The sequence below is a fragment of the Melopsittacus undulatus genome, chromosome 4, assembly GCF_012275295.1.
Source record: "Melopsittacus undulatus isolate bMelUnd1 chromosome 4, bMelUnd1.mat.Z, whole genome shotgun sequence".
NCBI lineage: Eukaryota > Metazoa > Chordata > Aves > Psittaciformes > Psittaculidae > Melopsittacus > Melopsittacus undulatus.
Genome location: NC_047530.1, coordinates 62,522,995 through 62,544,944, shown reverse-complemented (window position 1 = coordinate 62,544,944; position 21,950 = coordinate 62,522,995). Strand labels below are relative to the sequence as shown.

The 21,950-nt window shown below is 37.4% G+C and overlaps 1 protein-coding gene across 1 annotated transcript in view; it reads right to left on the bottom strand.

Moving 5' to 3' along the window:
* Window positions 1–21,950, bottom strand: part of GRID1 (glutamate ionotropic receptor delta type subunit 1) — a 519,712-nt gene that overhangs the window by 16,066 nt on the left and 481,696 nt on the right. The window contains exons 13-15 of the mRNA XM_034062148.1: window positions 8,355–8,550; window positions 3,004–3,170; window positions 1,434–1,674 (exon numbers count right to left, since the gene is read on the bottom strand). Of these exons, the coding sequence (XP_033918039.1) occupies window positions 1,434–1,674; window positions 3,004–3,170; window positions 8,355–8,550 (604 nt within the window). The remainder of the gene's footprint in view (window positions 1–1,433; window positions 1,675–3,003; window positions 3,171–8,354; window positions 8,551–21,950) is intronic.

The window sequence follows — 21,950 nt, the reverse complement described above, 5'->3', positions numbered from 1 at the left end:
TTCTACAAGACAGCAGGGAAAAATGCTACAGTATTTAACCAAAAAGCAATTAAATATGCACTTCTGTTCATATGAAAGGTTCTTTATAAACAAGAGTACCTACTTGTGCTCTCCCCATGCCTGCTTTTAGAGTGCTGCATTGTGTCAAGCAGAGATATGCTTCCTTTAACCAGAATGTCCCTTTCACTATTGTACATTGCAGAGCCACAGGCAAGTGACTTTGCAGCTTTGTCCCACAAACATGGTACAGATGTTTATCACTGAGCACTTGATGGATTCAAATGGAAGAAGCAGGAACTCAGAAGAATGGAACCTTACTGAAAAATATTTCACAACATTACAGACTGCAGCATATATCTTCAGATCCCATTTGCCACAATTGCTTACAGGTGATAGGTATGTCAATTAGTGCAGTACTCCTGGCAACTTGAGAAACACAGATTGGCATTGATGGGCTATGCACCATTTTCCAGCTGTAGTGCAGCTCACTGCTATTATTTGCTTGTAACAAACATCTGTTCCAAGATGAAAGCACCTACAAATGCCTCAGTGCCTCCAAAATTACAAGAGGTTAGTTTGTTAAACATTTAATCTATGTAAATAAATGCGGGTTTCATGTGGGACAGATTTGAGTGTGGACTGATTCTATCATAGCATTGCTAAATATTACTCATTGCTGTGCATGAAAACTTCAAACCCAAAAAATCCAGATGTATTTTCCTGGGTGAAATATGCCATGTAAAGGTCCATTTACTGAGAGACTGCTACTTTTAGAAGTAAAACTGATTTCAAAAGAAAGGAAGAAATTTAAACAGTTTAATGGCAATATGGCTTGTTCAGTTAATAACTAGCTGGCTTATTTTTAATTGCTCACCTATCTCTTCAAACTCAGCCTAGGTCAGCCGTGAAGGAAAACAGCTACCAGCTGGCTGGCAGCTGCACAGACAGCACAGGATGGATATGGTTCTCACAGCCAATGGATGGGGTCTCCGATCAGAGAATATATTACCACAGATGGCACAACTGGATGCCCATGACTGGCCTCCCCATCACTCACAGCAGAGAGACCAAGGGTATGTTTCTGAACTACTTTCCTATCCCTAAAGGTGGTCTCTCCAGGTCAGGGTTGAGGCACATTGGTGGAGCAATATGGGGAAGTTATCACTGCTATTGCCCATGCTGTATCTGCTCTATAAATAAATAGAGGACTTTAGTCTCCAGGGCTGTCAGTTTGGCACCTTCTATGTGCACAAAAGACATGTTTTGCTTTCTTTATTTGTTTAGAAACAACCACCCAAAAAGTTATATGCAAAGCTTAGTACAGCGAATCAAAATAAATCAAATTTATTGTATGAGAGCACCTAAAATCCCAGAACTTTCACTCTCTTTCATGTTTTCTACTTTTAATTGTGATAAGAATAAAAGTTATGGACCTCTTTCGGTGTTTCTTGATGACAACGGTTGCTGTTCCACCACAATTCCAATGCTGCCACCAAGCATGCAAGAAGAAGGCCTATTGCTAAAATGCAGAAAACTCCTGCAAAACTGTGAAGCTTCAGTGCCTTCCCATCTGTCTGTGCATTAGCATGACTATTCAGGTCACAACGTCCCATCCGTGGCCACCATTTCTGTTTAAGAACATCCAAATCTCCGCTTTCTTGCAATTCTAGGATCCTGCAGAAATGTCGAAAGATAAGTATTATTTTCATTGATATTTTCTGGGGTTTGTTTTGTCTTTTCTGTATGATACATATATTTTAAATCTGCTGTCCCACAATTCAAACCTGCATCCCAGGACCACCACTGTATAGTAGTATTCATTTGAAACTCTGTTATACCAAGAGTTCTTTCTCCTCACAGCAGCAGGTGAACTCCACCAGGTAACTTTAGAAAAGGAAGAGACTGTCAAAAATTCCACTGTAATGAAAAAAGCATTTCTAAGGGAAATCACCATATTCCAGTTAGTCATGTCTGGTCTGGCTGCATTCAGCTGCAACAGCTGGTCCCGCTAGTGACATGCTCAATCCACTCTACTGCTGCTCCCCCACAGTAATTTCAAAATCATGTGAGACTAAGCATGCTACTATTTGTGTGCCACTTAATACGAATCTCTTTAAGCAGCAACCAACTCATTTACTTCAGCAAATGTAGTTTATGCAAAAGATTTTACTTCAATGTTGTTATTTAATGCCTGAATTACTGTGTTAACAGTTGCTAATTAATCATTGTTTTGTCTCTTGTGAAGTGTCCCTTCTCTCCATGAATGGTTCAGTTTAGATTTAGTTTGATAACTCTTTTAGCTGTTTACTAACACTCTTTTCTCTTGAGGCAGCTTTGTCTCTGGTTATGCAGCTGGAGTTTTACTCCTCTTTATAAACAAGGAGGAAAAGGAAATCTTGTTTCAGCTCCCTGCCTGGAACAGAGCACCCGCTCACCTTCTGCTAAGACCACACATGACTGCACAACTGCATGTCTCCGTTTCAGTGTACACATTCACATGGAAAAGATACTCCTAACTGGTAGCTCAAAGATCAATAAATGACAGAGCTTTATAGTCTCATAGTCTTGCAATCCCATGCGATACTCAATTCTTGTTTTCCTGCACCATAGTGAATCTTCAACCTCTCTCCCAACACTAAAGGATAAACCAGGCCATTATTACTTGCTTACTTGTAGGGAGCAACACATTGCTTCACAGCCATCAAAACGTAGCATGAATCAAAGATCTCTCCTCAATGTCTTCTCATACAAAGCTGTGAGGACATCAGCCCTTTTTCTGCCAGAGGCAGTGCTGCCTGGAGGTGTGAGGCCAACACCACCCCCAGTCCTCTCCTCTCCAGGCATATGCATGTGAAGCAGAAGTAGCAGCTTTGTTGAAGCCTGAAGTGTCTGCTGTCACTTATTTATGGTCCTTTATTCAATAATTGCCAAAATTAACATGAATCATAAATGGTTGCTAATTTTAGAGAGAAGTCCTATAAAATGAGCTTTGTTTCGTTTTACCTCTGGGAGAAAAGATCTCTGTAGGGGCTTCCATGCTGGAGTGCTATCCCATACCCTTTGCTGCTGATGCTGTTTCCAATGACTGTCACAGAACATTCATCATCCGTCAGTGCAGCATATTCTACCACTGTCACATCCCACAAGAAAGCATAGTTTCCTTTCTTTGCCTGTAAATACAGCATGAACACAACATGATCTAAACCAAATTAAATTTCTAGGTAAGACAAAACCCATGCAAGCAGACAAACCCTGAGCTTGTCATTACTCTATAGCGATATTCCATTAGGTCAGAGTTTATTTGACTTCATACATTTCTAATACTCTTTGCTCCCAGCAGTACCTCTTCTAGTGCAATCTTGTTAAAATATATTCCATTTTTTAATAGGAATACATAGGATAACATAGCCAACTGTAAGTGTAGGCAAGGTTTACATAACAGGCTATTAATTATAAATTAAAGCTATTGCTTTGGCTGATGAAATTTGATATATGTTTTGTAAGAGACATGGAGTGTGACTGGCTCCATACATGCATGTAACAACATGGGTATAGTATAAGCACTAAGTGATGCTTCTTAGTCATCACAGTCATCAAAACTGTAACTTTACAGCTTCCTTCACAAAATAAAAAGCCTCTTCCAAGAAATATGTTAGTCCTCTAACAAAAGACATGCTTTGAGCTTCCTTTTTTGGTTTTTGTTTTTTTTTTCCACAGGTAAGAATAGTCATCAGCATCTCCTATTATCTCAGTTTTGGGACAAATACTGTTTTAATTTAGCACACACCCACTCATATCAGCTTCAATTGGGAGTTAAACCAATGCCTGTATGTAGTGCATACGATGAATGTAAATCACCTTACTTAACATAAGATGTAAGAAACATCCCCGGATAGAGATTCTGTAAAGAAAAAAGTCATCAAAGTCTCATTTTGTTTGGTTAAAGTAATCATTAGTTTCTTAATATATTTAAGTAGTATGTTTTTAAGTCTCTGGTGAACATACAGAGCACAATGAAACAGATGGGGCTGGAACATCCAGTGCAAGTAAATTATTTCCAATCTTTCTTTAGGTTAGAACAAGGCAAGACAGAGAACTGAAGTCCTGCATATATTTCTTTGGTTCCCATAAGCTCCCTTAGGCAATGGTTGCAGCTTTGACACAGAATTAGCTTGTCCTTCCACATATTTTCCATTTTTGTGTAAGTTCAGTTTTTTATTTATAAGGCTGTTTATTTATCTGTAAGGCTGTAAGACTCCCTTAGTTATTGTATTCTATTGGGCTCCTCAGTTGAGCAATTAAGCTAATTTACTTCACCATGCTTTGATATAAACCATAGCTTTCTGAAGTCTCTGATAGCTGTTTAAATATAATGATTCAAATGGGTTAGTTATTCTGTAGTGGGCAGAATCCAGGGAAACAAAGACTGTCTGGATTTTCAGTAAGCTATTTGCCTCAATCAATATCTTTCCCCCACTTTCCTTCTATCTACATCAAGTCAGTTCTGTCAGTTCAAAATGTTATATCCTTCTTCTTTCATAATATCTAAATGAGCCTGTACTGACCACTTTAAAAGTATTTTTTGTTAAAGGCATGCTACCATCGTGGGCTTGTACCCTCTTTCTCCTTTGCCACCTCCCTGGTGAGTTCAGAGTAACAGCAATTAATACAGGTAGCCACAGAACTGTTGCTGTACTAGTACAAAACCTTATTAAAATCTGAACTACAGTATGGGCCTTGCAGGAGTTATTAAAATAGGAGCCATGAGACTACTGTTAAAACCATACTTTGATTTCGCTGACGCAGCTTACTGAGCTAGCATGTTTGTAAAAATATCTCTTATTTTGATGTCACTGTATGAAACCAGACCAGAGCAAGACTTCCACATCTGCATTGTAATACTACGCCTGGATGTTTACCTAAACTGCTAATGGTGGTGCAAAGGAGGAAAGAACAAACAAGCATGGTTAAACTTTCAAAAACCTCTTTAATTGAAATTCAGCCGAAGCAAAGCTCATTTATTCCATCCAGGTGGAACAACTATGGTGATTTACACCAAAGTCACCAGATTTATCTTTGGATGAAGGGGTTTAAGATAGCAGATTTAAGAATAGAAGAACCCCATACGCAAAACTTATATGAAATATATTTCTTGTTTACAATCATTAAATAGAAAATAAAAGGCATGGGAAAATTGGTTACTAGATATAATAAGGACCACAAAAATAACAGTAATACTTAGGTGTAAGCAACCTCATATTGTCACTCTTCAACATGGGGGGAGATGGAAGAGTATCGTTCAAAGGGTTCTGACTTACTGATGGTAAAATGATGGATTCTTTCAAAGAAAGCATGGTAAAAATAATAACTTGAAAAAAGGATGAATTTCACATTGATCAATGGTGTGTGATTTATCTAAAACTTCTGAAGCTACCACACTAAAGTGCCAGTATAATGCAACATTCATGATTAATTTACAGTCAGAACAGAGTGTCACTGCAACTGATCCCAATATATAGCTGGTACTACAGAAATATCAAAAAGCAACCTTTACATTGGGATTAGTGAGGAAGTTAAAAAACTGCTTGGATAACATTTACTAGCTATAAATAAGTGTTTTAAGAGAAGCAACACAGTTCTAATAAAATCAAAAACATGTCATTTAATCCTGTTCAAATGATTTTAAAATTAATATAACTACGGAGCCACTGAAGGATGTAATATATTCAGGTTTAAGGAGGCATTTGCTTTTACTCCAAAGGGGTCAAGAAATGGAGAAAATTTTGAGGACTCCTGAAAGCATATGGATGAGCAACCATAATTCACAATATAAAATTTGTTGTACACAATAAATTATTTAAAAAATCTTATTAATTGAACTTTTTAAATTACTTTTACTTTCCAGATTAAAATGAACAGAGGTGACTGTTCAATAAGAAATGCTCTGATTTAAGGTTTAGAGTTCAGTAAGGGATAGAATCTTCTGAAGGAAGCAAAATGAAGGAATAAACTCTTACTGTGTCGTTCCCTAAATCAATGATACATTCACCTTTCGCACTGTACTCGATTTTGATCACTTTCCATTAAAAGCAATGCACAGGAAGAAAAGAAAGGATTCAGAGAAATTTTGGCACCAAATTGATTGGACAGGAGAACAGTCTCCACCAAAGCAAAGCCTTTAAAAATACAACAGTAACAGTTTAATTCTCTTAGATTTTGTATATATGTATAAGATATATATATATATATATATAGGATTACATAAGGGTCATATTACTTCGTCTTTCAAAGCAAAATATGGCTGACCACAGTAAAAAAAAGTCACAGGCTATTACATATCTTATAGTAATTAATAACTGCCCTGAAGAACTGATAGCCAGTGGGTATTATGCAAAGAGTTTGCTGAGATTTACAAAAGGCTTAGAAATGTGTGCACTTCCAGTACCAGTGTCCACCTGGGATAAGATGGCAGGAGCTACTTACTGCATGCTTCTTGGAGATCCTGTCTGTAGCTTGACCCAGAAAGAAACTTTCTATATGACAGCATTAGTCAATCTTCATCTTTTATAGTACCAGAAAACTCAAGTGGCAAAATAGCATTTTGTATGGAGCAGTGATTTGTCTGGTAACCTCCCTACTATGCTATGCAGAGACATTAATGAATAGCATGTTTTCCATCTTCAATGACCACTTTCAACTGCCATGAGTGTATGACAAAAACAACTTGCCCCCTCAGCTCTGAAACATCCTTCTGTTACTTATGTGACTTTGCAGTGCATTAATGCCCTTTCCATAGCTCTGCCAGTGTTACAGAAGCTGTGCCTTGACAATGGGAGATAGTCATTGTGGCTACAGGGACTGTGTTGTGTCTGAAGAGAGACCTCTGCCATGGCAACCAAATGCTACAAAAGCTTTCAGGACTTTGTTCCACTATTATCCTTTTGTTTTTAGGCAGTCAAAGGGAGCAGGAAAATCTCCAGGAGATGGAGAGAGGTAAATGGAATAGAGACAAATATCTGAAATGCTTGCCTGTACCATAAATAAGCAGCAGTCTCTTGTTTTGCATTAAAGCAGCAGTGCTCTCTTTGTAACTGAAGCTGAACTGTGATGCTGTCTGAAGAAAAAGTAAAGAAGAAGGAAGGGAGAAAGGATAATAGTGGTGGGTTTATTTTGTTTGTTTGTTTTATTTTTTTTGCATTGTGTCAGGCAAGTCCTCATTCAGAAAAATGGCTGAGAAAAATCTTTTTATGCTAGAGAGATTTTAGATTTCTTATAAAACACATTTTTAAGGCACATTTACTTCTTTTTTCATGCAGCAGGATGTGTTTCTGGATGGGAAATCCCATTTCCTTGGCCATCATCAATTCTCCTTTAGAAAAAACAGTTTCTAGCTGTAATATTTGACATGAAAAACTTGTCTCAATTCAAAGAGCTCAGTGAGCTAGGAAGAGCAACATTTAGACTACACATGAATTTAGTTGACAATGTTATGAAACATTAAACCAAATTTATGCAGGTGTCTAATCAAACAGCAGCCTTGGTCAGTTCTGGGGACTGAAGTAGATTTGGTTATTGTTGACATTAATTGAATGAGCCGATCAAGTTACATAAAAATCATCCTACAATATTGAAATCAAACTTAGTATGAGAAGTTATTATCACATAGATAGGATGGAGCTGCCAGTCCCATACAGACAATACAATTAGTACTCTGAAAAGCCTGCCAATCTAGAGTTATATTTCTGGCTTAGGCAAATCTAGCTGTAATAAATGACAGTAGGCTTACAGAATAAGTGTGTGGTCATACCTTAGAGAAATAAAAGCATGGTGAAGAGAGCATGTGAGAGCACAGCAACATGTGAGTTCAGTTTTTAAAGTTTAGAATAAACAGAAAAGTACATTGCATTAACATTCTGTTCTAGGAGAAATAATTCTGTGTTCGGTGAATCCCTTGATTCTTGTTTCCAGTAAGCTCAATCCACCACCTCAGAAAAAAACCCAAAACCACTGTAATGAGCAAAGGACAGGAGTTGGTACCTGTATAATGTAAAGAACAGCATTCAAAATGGTATTATCAGAGCTCTCAAGAAACTGAGGAACCTTGTAGCCAGATCCAAAGAAGGACTTACATACTGAAGATTTAGGTAGAACTAAAGTACTTACATTCAAAACCATGACCCCAAAATATGATTCTAACCTGCCATTGGGTTACTAGAAGGAACTTTAGATAGGGATTTTTTTCTGGGTTTAATGACTATACAATTGCTTTCCTGTGACTGAGCATTATTAACTGTATGCAAACAACATTAATACAGCACGAAAATTAAATGAACCCCCCTGTGATTCACTTTTACCTTTCTGATGCCTTCAGAAGGGTTGGATACACAATTATCTGCTCCATTATTCTTACTGATAGTCCTCCACAGTTCAGCAAATGTGTTATCCTGCTCCAAAGGGTTGGTCCCTTTTGCTTTAAAGTATTCATACACTGCTGAATCCCTGACTGTACCGTAAGATATATCCATTTGTTTGGACAGATCCTGAAATGTTCTGAAATTCAAGCAATATTGAGGTATTAGTATTATGTAGTACATTACCAAGATTTCATTCAATAAATGATTACTATGTCATTAGTCAAAAATCACTTACCCCCACTGAGTAACATTTGCATATCTCTTTTCTCATCATAAAAGAAAGCAAAGGAGTAATGTAATTGTATTGATACTATATTAATTTAACTATACCTAAGCTCTTTCTTAGCTCAGTAAAGACTTTTTTAGACAGATAACATTCACGTTAAATATTACAATACTAAGTTTCACAGTAACATAGTGCAAAACAGACTTACTTGAGCACAAGAAATCATCAGTTAATAAATGCAAACTTCCAGCCCCATCAGCATCACTAGAAATACCTTGCAGAATTCAGTGGAATTAGTTTGCAGTTACACCAATACTCCATCTGACTCCAAATCAATACAGATGTTTCAAACAAACAAACAAAAGTCTCGTTTCCAAATTCCACTGACTCTCTCTCTTTTTCTCTCTCTCCCTCTCTCTTTTCACAGCCTCTGGTAAAACAGGCATTTTTCATTCACATTCAGGCCTAACTTTCATTTACTCATCATACCACTCTGGAAGTGTAAATGGGCCTCAACCTGAGTGGCTGTGAATGCACCATTTATTTTCAAATTGTATAGAATGTAATTCACTCCAGGTTTACAGCCTTTTCTGCACAGAAAGGTGTAAATCACTGCCTGCATCAATGAAAACCAGGCTAAGTTTCAACACATGTAAGGTGGAATCATTGGCACCAGAAGCAGCATCCACCTTTGTACATGATTCCCAGTCTCTGCCTCCTTCCTATGTCCTCAAGTATCACTTCTGTGAAGTGCCACCATCTTTTTAATCTGAGCATACACACACACACAAGCACACACTCAACCACTGACCACCACATACAGGGTCCAAACTGCATCTCAGTCTCAAAATAAACCAAACTGGTTTACTTTGCATTTTATAATGTATAACTTCACGTAATAACGCAACATGCTTCTGATATGACCAACAGACTAACACTGTTTGAGACCAGTCAAACTGAAGCAACCCTCTCTACTCCTCACACTTCTTTCTCTCCAAAACAATCTTATAGGAAAAAAGATCCTCAGAACACGTGAAAGGCCAACTCATGCCACCTCCCACCTGCCTCCAGCTCCTGGAGCCACAAAAGCAAAGCATTTTGCCTTGCAGAAGGTTTCTTCACAATGCTACTGAGGAGCCTTCACTTGGCCCATGAGCTGAAACTGTTTTCCATACAATAGGCAGTACACTCTCTTCCCTGTCTCACCACAAGGATGCCACTGATTACACACCCACATAAAACCCCCTCCAACACTATTTAAAGCAAAGCAATCTGGGCATATACACAACACTATATAAAAATATGTAGAAAACTCCTCCTTCTTCTCCATCATGTCACATCCAGGCCTCCCAAATCTGGCTCCAAAAGGGCCCCTGTGCTGGCCAGCTCTGTCCTCAGGGCTGCAGCTCAGCAGGGATGACTTTCTCACCCCAGCCAGAACTCTTCAACCTCACAAGCTGCTTCGAACTGTTTAAGTGGTTTAAGTTCTTAAATTGTGTTAAGGACTTTTTATCATTTTAAGCTGTTAAGCAGCTTTAAGTAAGACTGTGTGAACAGTTTTTCTCTGTATACATTGCACATTTGTGGATTTGGGCTAACTCTGGGAGTTACATCAAGCCCCAAACCTTCTGATTTCTTTAGCTGTGTACATAGTACTTTGGTAAAGTACAGAATGAGCACCCAGAAGTTTGCTGGAAATCCAAAATTCTAATGGAAAATGAAAGACTCTGTGACAGTTTTATTTCTCTCTTTGTTTAACAATCCTGAAAGTTAAATTCTGTTCTCCTAAATGTTTCCTGTACATTTCATTGAACAGGACCATTTTTCCTCTAGTCTCGATCAAAAATGATTACATGCTGCATTTAGCTCTGTCTTTATTCTTTCAAATAAGTTTCATCATATCCCACGGAATTGCTTACATCCTGGGAATGGACAATCTGCCTATTAAAGACACATTTCTGTCTATTCTTTGTACAAATGGTGCAGAAAGATACTCAGTACACACAGGAGGGTTTCTGTGGCAACCTTTTTCACACCAGGTTTGGTGTATGGATTTTGGCGTGTGTACGAGGGCATTTTTGGTAGAAGCAGAAACCTTTTAGCTGTTTTTTAACAGATCTTTCAACTGATAACAACTTTACAAATGCCTACTGCTCATGCTGTTATACTGTTTTTTAAAGTCTGACCATGAGTGTTTGGATATTAAAAACAAGTAACTAAACCTGCATTTTTAATAATGTCAGTATTTTCTGGATCAATTCTGCTTCTGCTGTGGAAGATTTTTTTGTCAGGAATATGCCTTTTCTTTTAGTTAAATTGTTCTTTATTGACAGTATTTTTTGCTCAGCTAAATTACATTTTATTGACAGTATAAAATGCACAAAAGCACAGTACATGTTGCTTTTTGATCACAGAAAAGCACAATTTCTTCAATTCGCTAAGCATCACAGGGCACAGTGAGTAAATACAGGCTTTATATCAAATGCTTTGCAATAAACAGATAATCAGTACTGATGGCAGGGAGGGAAGCACAACCTTTGCCTCTGTGATAAGGCAACTACTGCCCCTTTGCTGGCAGAATTTCCTTGGAAGAGATAATGTGGAGTATTGCATGTCTTAAGGTTTACGTGTGCCTTTCTTGCAGTACCTTACTTGATACACTGTAAGAATAGCCACAGACACAGGAAATGCTCCATACTGCACTAACATTAGAAATATCCTATGAGAGAAACAGATGGTTGTCAAAGGATACAGTGAGGGACACAGTAAGTAACCAAGCTTGAGAGCAGTTACTGCAGCAGAAGTTCAGATGGATGTTGATTGTTTCAGTGAGAAAATAACCTTATGCCTTTACCAAATGGACCACTTGCCAAAAACCTATCTCAGAAATTATTCTGACAGGGAATGGTCTAGACCACAATTCTTACTCTGTATAAAAAAATATCTCCATATATTTCTGTACTGAAAGTGGTGGCATTTCTCAGTATCTCCACGGATAGAGAGGCGGTAAGATGTGGACATGGCATGTACAGTGACATGTATAAAAGATACTGAATGGAGATTAGTATCTCCTGGCTTTTACAGGGTGAATTAAGATAAGGACGTGTGCAGTTTTTAAACATAGTTATTTTAACTCCGATAAGCTACTACAAGGCAAAATCATTCACTGCTACATTTCCGATACTGGTTGTATTTTATAATTGTGTCATTCTCTAAAAGCAGATGCTCTCAGGGTTCTTAAGCTTTATTTTTGCAACCAGCCATTAGCTGGATCCACCTTCTTTAGTCACTCAAATTCTTGCCTTACTTTACTATAACAAAGGTTTCAAGCATTAATATATAGAATAATTTGCAACAAAATTGTGTAGCATAACAAGATGTCCCATTAACCTTACCACCTCAGTTATTGGATCTCACAACCCATTAAGGGCTCTCTGTAAGTGTGATTAAAGATAAAGCTAGTAAAGCAGAAAAAGCTGATGTTCCTCACTTACAGTTACAGGAAGTGAACTTCAGTTTATAGATAAATACATCCACTGTGTGATTGCTGTAATAGACAAGTACATGTAAACCCATTCATTTAAGCAAATGTATCTGCGATCAATCTAAACAAAAAGAGCATCTTTTAAAACTGTATTACCAGCCAAAATATTTAACACGTGTAATTCTGCCTGCTAGATAAATGCAACAATTGATACATAATTTCCAATGGAGTTGCAATTACATCCTGTAGAGTCAACTGAAAAATGGACTCTCTGCTTGTTTTATTGTTTTTTGAAACATATTGACATAAACCATATGCTGCAGAATAAACAGGCAATAGCTGTGCTGGCATTTATAATTAGACCACTAGAAAAAGTTGCTAGAATAACTATACTGATTAAGTTGCACTTTTTGGAGATGTTCTCTTCCAGTAAAAGACTCATGTAGCTGTAGACATATAGACTAAAAATATGCTGCCACTATAGGCTTATATGACTAGATGATCTTGAGGTCCTTTCCAATCCTAACTATTCTATGATTCTATGATTCTATGTTATACTGGAACTGCTATAAACCCAAGACTTTCTGGATGGATAATATGAAAAGTGTCACATCTAAGTGACAGACTAAACCTGTTACTATGTGCTTTGAGGTAACTGCTGATCAATTAACCCATCTTAAGTCATCAGGATCATCAGACATGATCAAAGTATTTAAAAAAATAAAAGGAAACAGGTTTCTGTCATTTCTAAATTTAAAAAACAATAGTGAATTTGATTTTTTTATAGTAACTTTTATTTTTGTTTTAATTAAAAGTTCTTAAAGGATCAAGGAAAAAAGGCAAAAAAAATCCCAAACTTGCTTATTGAGATTTTCTTCATCCTTACTGTTCATTTTTTAAAAAGCTTGTAGCAAGCTGCACATCTGGACTTGTGTTTAAATTCTACTACTGTAAACAGGCCAATTGGCTGGCACCACAATCATTCAGCGATAGTCTTTTACATCACAGTGATAAACGTAGCACTTAATCTTGGCTTCAGCCCTGGAAAAAACATAATGGGAAAATCCTGACAGCTCCTTGATTTAGAGGTAGTTTCTCCTTAACCTTCACAACTGCCTGTGTTCTGACACTATAAAGCTGGGGAATTTTCTAGTCTGCTAGTGCTTATGGAAAAATAATAATTCACTGTTTCTGAACCCACACTATTCTTTTAAAAATATGCAAGATTTTTCATGCTTGGCTACTGTTTGTTCATCTGCACGTATACCATTAACATTAGTAAAGCCTAAGATTAGACAAAGTAGTGACCAGCACTTCACCCTCATTCTTCCATGCTGTGAGTACACTTCAGAGTAACCTCTTCCTCCACAGCAGTACATGTTTTGTCAAACAATAAGAAATAAATAATTCCTTTTAACTAAAATTAATTAATTTTCTTAATATTAATCCCTAAGTCATAGAGACAGTAAAATAAATTTCCTGCCTTTTTCATATTTGGCACAGAAAGCTATGTTCTTTTACCTAAGGAAGCCAGTGCCCTGACATTTTTGCTCAATGCAGCATAATATTTTAGGTGATGGCTGCCACCAAGATAGAATGTCCCGGAGATGGTGAGACTTTTTAAGCTTCTCTGCCTAAATGAAAGCTTAGAAATGCATTCATAAAATGTATGGTACAAGTCCTAAATTTCAAAGTTTTAAATACCTTGAAACTACTTTATTCTACACTTTTTTTCTTTTTTCTTTTTTTTTTCCCCCAATGACATCTACAGAATTAAATATAAAGGCAGTTCCTAGCTATAAGTGTATCCTCAACAGGATATATGAGAGTGAAATACATGCTTTGCATATTGGGAAAAAGTAAACCCACTAAACTTCTAAGTAAAAATTAAAGTATCTGAATTGATTTGACATGTTATGCCACCAGTATAAGCCCAAGAAAGGCCTACAAGCTGAGACCTAGAATATAAAATCCCTTCCAAAGAGAGCTTTTTTGATAAAATTATCACCCATGGAAAATAATGAGTTGAAAGAGCTGAAAGAGAATTCTGCCTACTGTGATCTTCAGAAACACATTCCACATTTAAAAACATAACATTGCTCAGAACTACTTCCTCCATGTATGTATTTGCCAAGACAATGAGAATGAATGAGAAAATAGCATTTAGTGTTGGTGACAACATCAGTTCATCCACTGAGAGATGGACTTGTAAACCAAGCAAGCTTTGCAGATCAGCTTCTCATTTGTACATGTCCTCAAGCAAGAAAGCAGTCTGCAAAGCTGAATCAAGGTTGTGGGTTGTAGTGTGGTGGTATGGATAATTTATACATGAGTGGAAGATCCTTCCGTTCAGAACCTGAATCCTGACCTCAGTCCTGTCTATTTTCAATATCCACTTTTAAAGCAGCAAGGCAAAGGACTGGAGCCTTACTCTGTAATTCACAGATGAACAATTCTGAGGCTTTGGATCTCCCTGTTAAATAAAATTTATGAATGGACAGAGTATGTCTTAAGACATCCGAAACTGAGTCCAAACTGCCATGCACAGACATTCTCTAGAACTAGTCTACCTGAATTGAATAGTTTAACTGCTTGAAGACCAGGGGAAAAAATAAGACAACATAAATCCATCTGTTATGGATATAAATTGCCACTAGGGGATGATAGTATCATTGATTCAGAGACTTACATGAAAAGTTTCACTGTCTTAATCAACCCAAACTATGAAAGCACAAGTCTACTTAAAAACAGAAAAAACAACAGCAGTGCCCCTAAACACTAATGCAACCAACGCTTAGTAAACCTTCAGTTATACTGGAAAGAGCAATATATTAGCTGAATAATGAGATAGCATTAGAATTGACCTATCTTTAGCACCTGTGAGCATATAAAGTAAATACCCACTAAAAAAGTAGTAAATATTATGGCAGATTCTATGAATTTGCAACATTTGTTCCAGGACCATATAGGAATGTTACTAGTGTGTGTTAAACTGGATGTAAGAATCATAAACTAAAAGATGGTCCAATTTAAAGATTACTCTTAGGCGAAGTTCAAAGTACTCTTGGAATGACAATAGTCTTCATATAGAGAATATTAAAAGGAAAGCAAGTTTATCTCCACATCTAACAACCTTAAACTTCAGAAGAATTAGGTCCATGGTTTTAATATATGCATCTCTGGTTTTCATTGAAATTATGAATAATCAAGCTGAGCTCCTAAATCAGTCCTTAAATGGCCAACTTCTCTGTAGTCACACGATCAAATCCTGCATTGTTCTATTTCACTGCAAATCAAGTCACTTTAAATGCTCTTAATTCTATGCAGTGCTGTGCAGAGCAACAGGTTTCTTCAGCAAATTCACTAAACAAAAGCTTTAGTGACAGTGGTAAGCCAGTAGAAATTGGCAGCAGTCCTTGGATGCTTAGTATACACTTTGTAGGACCAAGTCCTTCACCAGCAAATATATCATTCTATAGTTTATATTAAACTTGTTTCATCAGCTGTCCATGAAAAATAGCATCCACTTTAAACACAGCCCTTAACAGAAAAAGCCTCATTGGAGTTTCTATGAGGGAAGCCATAAGCATCAACAGATTAAAACTACACTGAATCAATGGAGTTGCAGACCTCACAGCAGGACTAAACATTTCCAAATCACAGAAGGAGACAAACAGTGCAGACAGTCAGGGCTATGTATGTGCTTGTAATCATCAGTGGAGTGGGAACAGCTGTTACTCGTGATTTCAAAGAAGCAGGGACTTCCCTGCAGTAGAGAAACCAATCAATTGGTATGTGTCACAGAACACGTTGCCATGTCAACCACATATTTTTACTATAGTTAAAGTGATGGAACTCTTCAGCAGGTAATGGCACTGAAGCACCTGTTTTCAGGATGATACTGGTCAGTGCTGCCAGTGTGGTGCCATCTATGAGACTTTGATTGGGACTCATTGCCTTATATTAGGTGCAACCAAAAGCAAAATATAACATTCAGTTATGGATTTACTGGGTCAAGGAAGCTAAAACCAGCTTTATTTCTGCCACAGGAGCAGGGAATTTGCTACATGTCTCTTGTGTCACATGTCATGGCAACAGTTCTGTCACCCTTCCAGGATAAGATCAGGACCTTCTCTCTCCTGCTTGCCTCAAAGAAATTTCCTTTCTTAGGGTACCTAGCATACCTAACAGGTAGACCAGAACTGCTGAGATCAGTGAGGCTATTCATGCACACAAAAGCATATGCTCAAGGGTTTCCAGGGTAGGAGACAAAGGTATAAACAGTAATAAAAAAGGCAAAACAAAATAGCCAAGTAATATATGCACAAAATACTGTAAACACAGAACTTTTACAGCTTCCACAATTATTTCATTTATTTGAAACAGCTTCCAATAGCCTCAGTTCCTACATGCAAAGGGAAAGACAAGAAAACGTAACTGTCTTCTAAACTCCTGATACTGCAGTGATTTCACTGCAGATTGTTTTCAGTGGGACTCTGTTCCTGCAGAGCTACTACATAATTAAGTTTTAAAGGAAGGGAACAATCAATATGTATACCCACTGAAATGCAAAGACTATTGAGCTATTAATAAATGAAACACTGTCATGTTTACGATTTTAATAGTAATTAATTACTAGCTACTCACTTTGTATTGGCAAAACATTTTTAGGCTTTGTGTACTTTCTCAGAGCCTAAGATGCAGTAGAAATATGTTCTATTACCATCACCTGAAATCGCACTTTTGCTTTACTGATCTCACACTAATCTGCAGCTTTTTTGCTAAAGTCAAAGTGTGGGGAATGTAGGACAAAAATCCATACAACTAGGATATGTCCTATTGCTCATAGAACACCTTAATGTCTTCCAGTGGTTTGTTTAGGAAACATGCCCATTTTCAAAAAAAGACTGTATTTTTCCTGGCTGTAAGACTCAAATGTGGATCCAAAAATCAAAGTGGATTCTCATCATCATCAGTAAAACAGGTTCTTCCGTAAACAAAATTAGACCTCTGGTTATTTCTATGCATTGCTGTTTCTGAATGATGCCCTCAGGACCACCTTGGCAGCTCCAATCATCTGCAATGATCTGCACAAGTATGTCTTGACTTGTTGCTGGATTGTAGAAGTTCATTTTGCCTAGAGCTGACACTGGCTCTGGTCCAGCACTGCACGTAAAGAAATCTGTTAAACAGCTAGAAATAAGCTAAACATCTCCCGATTGCCAGCCCAGTGTTTCTAACTATACTTCCAACCCTGTGTTCTCCAAACATCCTCCAGGCAATAAAAGCAGAAGTCACTTAGCTTGCTTATTTTTCCATTAACTAGGGGTTGGGGTTTGTTTTTGTCACTTATTTGGAATTTTTTCTTTCTGGATGTCCCAGATTTTCCGCATTATCCTATGGTAAAGAGACCATGATGGTCCTTACAGTAGAAGATATGATTACTTTTCTTGAAAATATCTTCAAAAGCAAACAATAGCATAACAAATAACTCCATTAGTAAAGGCAGAAATGGAATGTAATTTCCAGGGATTTGCATTTCAAAGCTGGATTCACTGGCAACCCATACTTTGTGATCTCTGGATGGAGTTTCTCAAATATCTGAGCACTTATGGTTGCATATGAATTTATCTGATGTTTAATTGAAGGAGAGAAATCAGAAGGCTTCCTTTATATTTACAAGACCTCTCTTCACCACCCTCTTTTTCCATATTTCTAACAAATTCATATCCTAGGGATATTCAAAGAAACACAGACTAGTTTGGGCCAGAAAGGACCCTCAAAGGTCATTTGGTCCAACTCCCATGTGATGAACAGGGACATCCTGGACTAGATCAGGTTACTCAGAACCACCCCCAGCCTGGCCTGGAATGTCTCCAGGGATGGTGCATCCACCACCTCTCTAGGCAACCTGTGTCAGGATTTTATCCCCATCTTTCTTACAGGCCCCTTTTAAGTACTGAAAGGCTGCAATAAGGTCTCCCCGAAGTCTTCTCTCCATGCTGAACAACCCAGACTCTCTCAGAATTTCCTCATAGGAGATGTGTTCCATCCCTCTGATCATATTTGCAGCACTCCTCTGGACCCTCTCCAACAGGTCCATGTCTCTCCTGTACCAGTTTGGCCACCATGTTTGCAGTTTAAGAATGGAAAGTAGTAGACTGAATAAGAGACATTTTGAGTAATCACATTAAAGGGTTGGGGCTTTTTTTAAGATGCAGGCCCAGTTTGTCAAAAGCTGGAGCTTTAATTTGTGTGCTGAGATCCACGCTTAAACTACTACATGATGGGACAGATTTTCAGAACAGATCAAGGAAGGCTTTAGCACAACAGTACATCTGTAAGATGCTTGCAGATTCAGTTAAACCCTGGAAAGGGACAATTGCTATGAGCAGTTGTTGCTCATCCTGCAATAATCAGTCTTGCTAAAAATCTGGGTTAGCCTGGGTCCATAGTCCATATTCGATTCAACATTTAAAACACTTTGCCATCCAGCCTTTCTTGCAGTAGCTTGAGGGATTAACACATTAATTAAAGCAAGGTATTCTACTCCTTAAATTATTAATTAAAATAAAAACTGCAGCTGGTGTTTAACAGCAACTCAGTCCCAACAGCAGGTTTTAGTCACATCACCTAAATCAAACATATCATAAAGTTGGCATGAAAATCATATTGTCAGAATCAAACACATCTGGCGAGTGATACACAATTTTGCATATAATGAAAATAACAAACTACCTCTATTACTTATGCAGATGCACTCTAAGTTGTTTGCTACGCTGATGTCCTTTACCATACACATTTGGAAGCTAAAAATCCTATGAAGATTAATGATTAAGATCAAGAGGGAAGAAATTGCTTTTTTCCTTCTCAGCTAGTGCTATAAGTACTGATGCCACTGCCATTCTGTTTTGCTTTCAGATGACAAAGAATAGCTTTTTAATTAAATAGAGTGGGGACGGATAAGCTTGGCTTATCTTGGTTCTGGCTTATAAAGTCCTTACTCAGGGCGAATGGTACTTTATACAATGACTGTTATGATATCATTATACTGTGAGGAGTTCCATTAAAGTCTATGAAATCCACGTGTGGGATAAGGTCCTACTCAACTCCTTATTAAGTTTTGATTTATCAGGAGCTGTTGCATCCTGCAAGAATAGAGATTTCGGTGCAGAAAGCTGGTGCCTGCACTAGTGTCAGCAGTCTCCTAGCCAGGGTAGAAGGGCTGGATGAATTCACATGGCTCAGGTATATATATGTCAGAGGTAAAAATGATGCTGGAAAAGAACTTCACACCCTTCCCTTATGACAGGGAGTAAAGCAGAAGCTATCAATGTTGACATTAAAAAGAGAAGAAAACAGAAGAACTCTGAAGAGGCATCTTGATTGCTAGAACATGTGCTGGATACTCCTGGGAAATCAAAACATAGGGCTCTTCATTAATACTGAAAGCACATACAACATTCATCAGTTATCCCTGATGTCTAAAGTGCCTGCATTACATATCCTTATTTTAAAGTCTGGAGGCCCATTTGCCTGTTTCTCAGTGGACCAAGACTGCAAGCATTGGGTATACTTCCCCATTTCATCCTGATGTAAACAGAAGAAGAGACCTTACCCTTTTGCCTCTCTCTCCTCACCCTGAACACAAGTCTTGCCTGAAAAAATGAGCCTCATGCTAGGAACATTGACAGCACTGCATAAAAACCAACTAGCTGATTCTTAAATTGAGATTAATTAGTTTATTGGGTAGCCTAATTACATAACCTGAAATATGAGTTTGGAAACTGTATTACTGCCATATGAAAGAAAAACAGTCATTATTCTGACTTCTATTCTTTTTTAAGATAGATATGACTATTCATAAATCAATTAAATCAGTGGCTTATTCTCCTAGGCTGGTTTTAATAGTTTAGAAGGCAAACAACTTTAGTGCATATGACTACATTTCTTCTAATGGAAATTTGGCAGCTATATCAAAATAACTTTTCTAAGGCAACATCATTCTCTCACTCATCTCCAGATGAGTCTGGAAACGGTATTCTGTTATATGGGGACATGTGTGCAGAAGAGAACATTGCTCAGTAAGGCAGATCAGCCCAGGAAGTGAAAAGAACACATTTAATCATCCCTTAGCAATACAGTAATATTTCCAGAAAATTTTAATTTCCCTCTAGAAAACCCTGTGCAAGAACTAAGAAATAATAGGAAAGCATTTATGGTAATAAACAGTAGCATCACAGTCTCCAGAGAAACTAAGAATGCCCAGCTCTTTTTCCCCTCTAAACACTGATAACCTGCATGTATTGAAAGTGTGTTTTGCTGTTCTTGTTTCGTTGGTTGTTTGTTTTCTTTTTGGGTTTTTTTGGTTTTGGTTGGTTGGTTTGTTGGGTTTTTTTACATCATCAGGAATAGTTTCTAAATCTCTTTGTGAAAATAATCAGTTTTTAAAGCGTTTTCTTTAACTGGTAAGTTTAGAGTTTTCCACCTTGTGGCATAAATGGTTTATAAACATTTGAGAATGTACTGGAACAACTTTTATTTCAGAAGATGAAATACCATCCTATATATCATTTAAGATGTTAAGAGTTTAAGTGTGAAAAGAAATGATCTTCTATCATGGAGACATTTATAAAGTGGCTATTTTAGATTTGAATGAAAATGTCAAAGAGAAAAGCGACCATATTAAAAGTGTTTGCAAGATGATGGAGCTCACTATCCTGAGAGATTAAAAAAGAAAAAGGAAAAAAGAAAAAAAAGACTAACAGCTTAAAAATAATGGATTTCAAAAGACCAGACCTCAACAGACTTCAGGAACCCCAGGAGAAAGTCTCTTGTGAAACTGACTTAAAGAATGCAGGACTACAGAAGGGCTGGCAATTCCTGAAAGAAACCATATTTAAGACACAGATGCAAACTATCTTAACATGAGGAACTATAAGAATGAATTATAAAAAGCTGTTATAATGTCAGCAAGAGCTCTTTCAGGACCTAGAAAACCAAAAGCATTTTGTTCTGATTATAAAACAGTAATGCATCTATTTGACTAATTACATACTAGAAATACATGGGAGAAAAAAATCAAAGAATTAAAAATAAATCCTCCTCAGTGCCAATGAATATAGCTTATATGCTCTAAGATGTTACTGCACAAAGCAGTTTGTGTCATCCCTCAACTGAAGTTCCTGAAGTCCTCTGCCCACAACAGAGCTGATGAAAACACACATACCTGTACCCCAGCTATCCCATACAAAGTCTGATTTCTTAATTTATGGCTCATTTAATCAGTACAACATGAAACAGATTACTGTGAACTGTAACTCTTCCCTCCATCCAAAACAATCTAAAGAAATAAACAGTTCAGTGCATGTTCCTTACAGTCACAGTCAGCCTGCTGACATTGAATATATGGCAATGAACAGAAGGTGGGAAAATTACTTTTGCTGCCAGGTGGGTGAGAAATTCTGGTGCTGAACAACCATGGTATGTGAGTGACAGAAGCACTACTTAGGTGGAGATGTTGGTGAGGAACTGTGCAAGATGAGAAGATGGTTTATTTTACAAGAGTAAATGAAACATTTCCCCAAATATGCAACAGATTAGCAGAGTTGGAAGCTCATTTATGTCCTGTCTGAGCTGATGGCAAGTAAACAAGTAAGTACAACTTTTCCTTATACCAGTAGGTACACCTACGTTCAACTTCATCTCATTGTTTCAAAAGAATTAGCTTACTGCACTAAAATGCTCATTATTGGTAGTTCTGTGAATGCAATTATGCACTATATTACCTTATAATAGCAAAACCTGCATGACTTTTATAATAGGA